Below are 6877 nucleotides of genomic sequence, written 5' to 3'. Positions count from 1 at the left end.
TGACAGTATTTTGATTGATAATTTCGGAATCAGTGCGACAGTAGCTTTCGATCGAGGCCAGATTCAGTAAATTCTGAGCTCTGGAAGACAACTTTTGGATTGCCAGAAATCCCACAGTAGCTGCCGCAAAATAAGTCTGAGTAAAGCTTCAGCGAAGCGGAACGAAGCTGCAAAATCGGTCGTTGCCATTCCACGTTTACATTCTATACTGACACCCACCTTGGCCTAGGCCAGTGGTTCCCAACCTTTTTCCACCCACGTACCATTTAGAGGTTTTATACAGTGCTCGCGTACCACCTACATAAGGTACGCGCACCGAAAGCGAATTTCCGCCATTTATGACGTAATAATCACGTATTTGACCTATGCGTGGTGTAATAACAAATTCTATTACACCAGGGGTGGCCAACTTTTTTGCCATTCACAGCCGCATTTCGGCCACTCATGTAGCCCACGGCCGCATTCCAGGCCATTATAGTCGTAATGGACGAGTTGGACGCCAAATAGCCAGGTCAAGGTGTATATGGCCATGTCCGGTGAACTGCGGAATTTAATGATATAGGCTTACGATACGCACCGAAATTGCGAGTGGTCACTGGTAATGGCGAGGGACTGCTTAGAGTCGCGCCAGGCGCGAAAACTTTTCCAGATTCACGAATGAATTTCGTCATTGATATTAGTAGTTTTTCATATTGCTATCAAGCATTGATCCTTTCTTAGCCAACGTGATCAGATTCACCGGTATAAAGTTGAGGCAGGGGGCGTTTTCGAAAATTTAGGGCCAGTTATCAATTATGATGCATCTTCGGGCGTAGTCATTCTTTTATTGCATGCTGTTATTTCTTGACCTCCCGTCAGGATTGTCGGTATAGTGAGGAGCGTTCACGATTCCGAGTTGGTGTTTCTATACGAGGCACATCATTTTCCTCTGCTGCTGTTTGTATCTATATTGTGGGGCTCTGATTGCAAAGGGCACTATACTGTATTAAAATCGAAAAATGAAGTCACAATACCAAGATTTATTAAAAGCTTTCAAGAAATCGGGAGGTAATTCGTAAATTCAAATTGCATTTCGACGGCGGCCCAAATTTCCCTCTACGGCCGCAGGTTGGCCACCCCTGCACTAGGCATTATCAGCCAGGGTTGATGGGATGCATGGAATTGTTTTTTCACCACCAGTCACAAGACGAACAACATAATGAAATAACAACAAAAGTCAATTTATTTAATGCGATGGCTGCACTTGTTCATTTTCCACTAGCTGGTCGATGCGTGGCATACGTTTGCTCACAGCGCATCGAAAGTCATGCAGCTTGGGCGCAACAAGTGGGTTTTGTTTCTTCGAATTGACAGTCATCGGGGATGAAAATCCTTGCTCGCTCTCCGACGTAGAAGGGAAAATTAGGAGATTGGGAATAGCGCGAGAAGCTAGCGTCGAGTACAATGATGCCATGCTAAGCCATAAGTTTATTGGAGAACAATCTTATCGAAATCAACCCCACCTGAAAATAACTCTCTTCGGGCGAAAAAAAATAGAATCTACTCGCGTACCACCTGGAAGACCTTCGCGTACCACTAGTGGTACGCGTACCACAGGTTGGGAACCACTGGCCTAGGCGATGTAATCTGGGCCTGGGAGATACTATATTTATAGGGTAGGGTTACCATACGTCCTCTTTTAAGAGGATTTGTCCTAATTTTTGACTTTTTAAAAGTGTCCTCGGAGGACGCCCTTTCGTCCTCTTTTTTGAAAATTCAGGTCAGATTTAGAGCAAATTCCGAGTGATATGCCGTAAATTAGCAATTTTTAGTCAACCGATCACAAAGTGGGAAAAATTCACCGGTTATTTAGTATTCTACTCCGGTTTTGCAAGTCTCAAATTTCTGAAAAAGTGTCTTCTTTTTAGATTTCCAAAATATGGTAAGCCTATTATAAGGCTACCATACGTCCTCTTTAAAGAGCGTCCTCTTTTTTGACTTTTTTGAAAGTGTCCTCGGAGTACGCCCAAATGTCTTCTTTTTTGAGAATAAAATATTGGGCAAAATTCGACTGAGATACAATAAATCAGCACTGAAGTAATGCTCCGGCGGCTATTTCGGGAGCTGAGCCGTAAACTTGATCCTTTTTTAGTCAACCAACGGTCAATTGGGAAGAAAAAGTGTATTTCTGGAGAAGTTGACCTATGTTTAGTCAACCGACCTCGAAGTGCAAAAATTTACCATTTTTCAGAATTTTCTTCCGGTGTTGCAAGTCTGAAAATTTTGAAAAAGTGTCCTCTTTTCAGATTTCCAAAATACGGTAACCCTATATTTACCCAATTCTGGGATCCGAAAAAAGGGGACATATTTCACAACTTACAAAAGATGTAGTAGCGGACAGGAAAATGAGAGAGAGAGAGAGAGAGAGGGGGGAGAGGAATTCTTTTATTCGTCAACCATGATGGCAATATTCACAAACATTCATGTCCAATAGTATACATTTTTTTTTAAATATTTTCCTAACTATATTTTACACGGTATAGACCGGGAGACCCGATATGACCGACGTCTTCTACGCCGGAGTCACCCAATGGGCAATTTAAAACTGTCAAAGGACAATTCAATTGAATTTTAAGGGCTATTATTGGGTTGACTAAAACTAACTAAAATTGAGAAATCCGGATTACGACGGTTGTGACGGTAAGGCTGACTAAAAAATGGTCATTATTCCACTCGACATCCGAAAAACCCGCTCCCACGTATAATCGGTTAGAGTTTTTTTAAGTGAACCTTGCCTTTACTGGATGCCGTCATAATCCAGATTCCGCGTAATTTATGACAATTTTTAGTTATCCGTGTACAATCGCCTGGCACTTAGAGCTGTATAGGAGGACGAATTGACAAAAAGGTGGATAGGACATTTGGGCGTTATCGGAGGACATTACATTTTCCATTTCTTGAAAAGAGAGGACAGATCCTCCGAAAGGAGGACGTATAGGTAAGCATTTAAAACACAAATCAATTTAAAAATAAATGTTTAAAACAAGGCTCTTTTTTTGTTTTTTAAGCCATGACGTCACGAATATTTAATTGTGGCGTCACAGAGAAGATGCAAAGATGCTTCCGATCGCTGGTGCCCTACCTCATCGCCCAGACATTGCTTTATTGATCATTTGCTACCATCGTTTACTTTTTCTTTTCTTTTCCTTTTTTTCGTATCAGTCATCCCTATCTAGTACCGAATACTGTGCATGCAGATTTTCTGAACCACCATCATTGACGTCTGTTGTTATGTATTTTGTTTGGCTGAAAATATAGACTCTCTCTCTCTCTTTCGCTCTCTCTCTCTCTCTCTCTCTCTTTCGCTCTCTCTCTCTCTCTCTCTCATAAACAGATCAAAAATATATTTTCCGTAGGCTCATACTACATGGTTTTTCTGACGTATTTACACAATTAGGGCATACATTAACAGCTTGGCCCCGCCCAAAGTTATACACTAAACCACGCCATGCCTTTTACAAATCTGTCGATTGCCTATGTGCAATTCAATCTAATTGACGACAGCTACCATATCGTGAATACAGTTGGTAAAATTATTTTGAGAGCTCGGTCACAGATCATTATATCTTTTCGCTTCATCATCGATCCAATGAATCGTCGAGGCCCTTTGGATTATTATTATGCTTTGTTATCATTTCGGCGTATACCATAAAGACAACGAAGAAAAGGGTGCATATAATTTGTCACTAGTTCTACAAAAAATAGCCTAAATACAATGTATAAAGTCACGGTAAATAATTAAAAACACGAAAAACATGTACGAACATGAATTGAATAGGCTATCATTTGTCAGCTTGACACGGCCTCTGTTCTCATCATCTCCATTTTATTAAATTTGTTTGTCACTGAATACACCACGAGATTGCGACATAATGAAAAGATAGGATGGTGCCGAGACGACTTGGAGTATAGTCTTTTTTCTGTCATGGCCTACAGCATGTAAAAGAGACATGCACACTATATATAAATGAAAGGATAACATAAAAGCCAGAGACAAAAATAAATGCTGCATCTGTAGGTAGGCGAGGTCCATATATCGTATTGTGGCCCGGTAATCTTGAGGACTGACTAGTATTGATTCAGTAGAAATTGCTTCTGGCAGGACCTCAAGCCCTCTCCAGTGTGGTCTGGCAATTTCGCAGTTATAATAAGCGGTAGAGTACAGTGGTACACTAAGAGGTTCATCATCACCGCACGTTATTCGTGTCTGCGACTGGCGAAATCTCAAACCACGCTGCTGGCGTGAAGCAATCCATTGCTTTCATCATTTGATGGCGCTTTAATTTCTGCGTCGCCATTGAGCCATAGTTGTAAGGAGCTGAAATAAAGTCGAAGTTAATATATACTTTGCAGATGTGTGAATACTTAATACTAATAAAGTTCCAAAGTAGACATGCTCACTACTTTGACCAATTGTTCAATACGGAAAACGTTGTACACAATACACATTCATGTTAAGGTGGTCAGAGTATGCATGCTACTGAAATGGGGTACTAACACCGACTCAATTACAGGTGAAAATAGCGATTTATAAGGCACGTCAAAACGATTGACAGTAGTAGATAATGAAAGGTCTCAGTTAATACTCAAAATTTGGTTGATGCTTAGCAGTGGAGATGGAATCTTTCTAAATTACAAGATGCACCTTTACTTACACACATGATACTGCAAACACGTGATATCTCCGAGTATGTGTGTAGCATACTAAATTTCATTCGAAAAAGTGATGTAAACTTGTCCCAAAACTATAGTTTTTACTTTTGAAAGTGCAAAGAGTATGTATAGTTGTGACAAATCCAAGCTGTTTAACTACATAGTATAGTACAGTATAGTGGTTTTCAATTGATCTCGCGGACCGGTTGAACTTCAAAACAAATGTTGCGGACAGGTAAGCCTTCAAAAATGAAATTTAACCCTAAATTTAATACAATGCAACTCAATGTAATATTGGAAACTTCATTTAATGAAGTCTTTTTGATATAAAAGATATTTGTATGTGGTTGGTTATAGCCTAATGAAGTTTATGCAAGGCAAAGCAGGCGAAGTCCTGTTTAGGATGTGATTATTCGGTATCTTTTGAAACAAAGGCTACCTTGCTGTTTGCTGTAGCACTAGCCAGTCTTCAGGATTACCGGACCACGACCTAACATCGACCTCGCCCTCCGCCACATGCCACCCCATTTTGTCGCTTGCGTCTTATATTTCTCTGCATTACTTTTCATTCAGTGTGCATGCCTCTTATTTACTTCGCCTAGGCTAAGGTGGGTGTCTGATCTTAATGGCTACTCCAAGTTGTTTCGACACCCTCCTATCTTTTCATTGTATCGCAGTCTTGTGATGTTTTGAAACGATGAAAATATTAATAAACCTGACTGACTGACTGACTGTAGCCTCTATTATACTGCGATGTGACACTTAATTACACTGTCGAAAAGTTTCATTGAAAGTAAGTCTCAGTAGCTTTCGCATACAACTTGTCCGAAACGAGTTGCTATACTTTTAAATAGTTGCGTAAAACACGTGCACCATTGTGACATACGCCCAAAATACACAATTTGCTCTCTCCGCGACACTATGCAGAAAAATATGTTCCTAACTTCCAAATAAATCTAAAATTTGATATTTTATTTTTTTAATTAATCGATAAGCATCCAACTTCTTGCATTTTGGGATTGAGACATTGGCATTTTAGTAGGGTTACCATACCTCCTCTTTTAAGAGGATTTGTCCTCTTTTTTGACTTCTTTGAAAGTGTCCTCGGAGGACGCCCAAATGTCCTCTTTTTTGATATTTTGTCCTCTTAGTTGAGAATTTTGGCTAATGTAGGTCAAAATTCGACTGAGATAAAGAAAATCAGCAATGAAGTAACGCTCCGGTGTATGGTAATCCTATCGGAGATGAGCGGATTTAGAATTTTGATGTCCTAGTCCAATCCAAATCCGAAGCTTTAAATCCAAATCCTAATCCTAATCCAGAACTTTTGTATACAAGTCCATGTCCAATCCTAATCCTGTTTTCAACTTGAAATTTCAGAAAAAATGCTAATTCATGCAAGAGAGGAATAGGAAATTTTTCTTTCACAACCAACAATTCTCTTGATTTATGATAACTTGGCACAGGGCTGCACCTCTCATGCTAATTGGCACCGATTTACCGTAGTATGGTGTACTATAAGTACAATAATGACTGATCTGAATACAATTTTGTCGCCATTCGCCACACGACATATCAATCTCCCAGAAAATCGATAAATCCAATCCAAATCCTAATCCGTTCCGAAAAAATCTCTGATCCTAATCCAATCCAAATCCGTTAAAATTTCACAAATCCTAATCCTAATCCATGCTCATCTCTGAATCCAATACATTCTAGCCCAGTGGTTCCCAAACGGTGGGGAATTCCCCACTGGTGGGGAATTCAATGATTTCAGGTGGGGAATGTGCCCATTTGGTATACATTATTTACAGGATATTCTACATATTTACTGAGACACATGCGCGATTACAGTTACCATTTAACTGCTCAGGAATGTATGTATCGAAAATTATAAATTGAGTGTCCTCGGAGGACGCCTAAATGTCCTATTTTTTGGTAACTTGTCCTTTTGTTTCGCTGAATTCCACGAAAAACACGTCAGAGTTTCGGGAGCCGCGAGTAAAATGACGACCCTTTTCTGGTCGAACTGTTTTTTTAATCACCACAGTTCTCTTGGAGCTTTCTGAATTTATAAATATAAGTGTTCTCTTTTCGGGATATCGAAATATTTATGACCTTATTTAAAAGGAATATAGGAGTTTTGGGTAGTGGGGAGTGAAGACTCGGAATAAATCTGAAGTGG

At 39.9% G+C, this 6877-nt stretch overlaps 1 protein-coding gene across 1 annotated transcript in view; it reads right to left on the bottom strand.

Annotated features, from left to right (window-relative positions):
- Positions 1–3846: 3846 nt before the first annotated feature.
- LOC145437765 (calcium homeostasis modulator protein 5-like) overlaps positions 3847–6877 on the bottom strand; it is a 36284-nt gene continuing 33253 nt past the window's right edge. Inside the window, exon 8 of the mRNA XM_080315060.1 lies at positions 3847–4357. Coding sequence (XP_080171186.1) covers positions 4264–4357 — 94 coding nt within the window. The 3' untranslated portion in view covers positions 3847–4263. The remainder of the gene's footprint in view (positions 4358–6877) is intronic.

Source organism: Botryllus schlosseri, chromosome 4 (assembly GCF_051294905.1).
Source record: "Botryllus schlosseri isolate E-star chromosome 4, Bs_hap1, whole genome shotgun sequence".
Taxonomy (NCBI): domain Eukaryota; kingdom Metazoa; phylum Chordata; class Ascidiacea; order Stolidobranchia; family Styelidae; genus Botryllus; species Botryllus schlosseri.
Note: the sequence above shows the minus strand (reverse complement) of the source record. Positions and strands in the feature narration are given on the sequence as shown.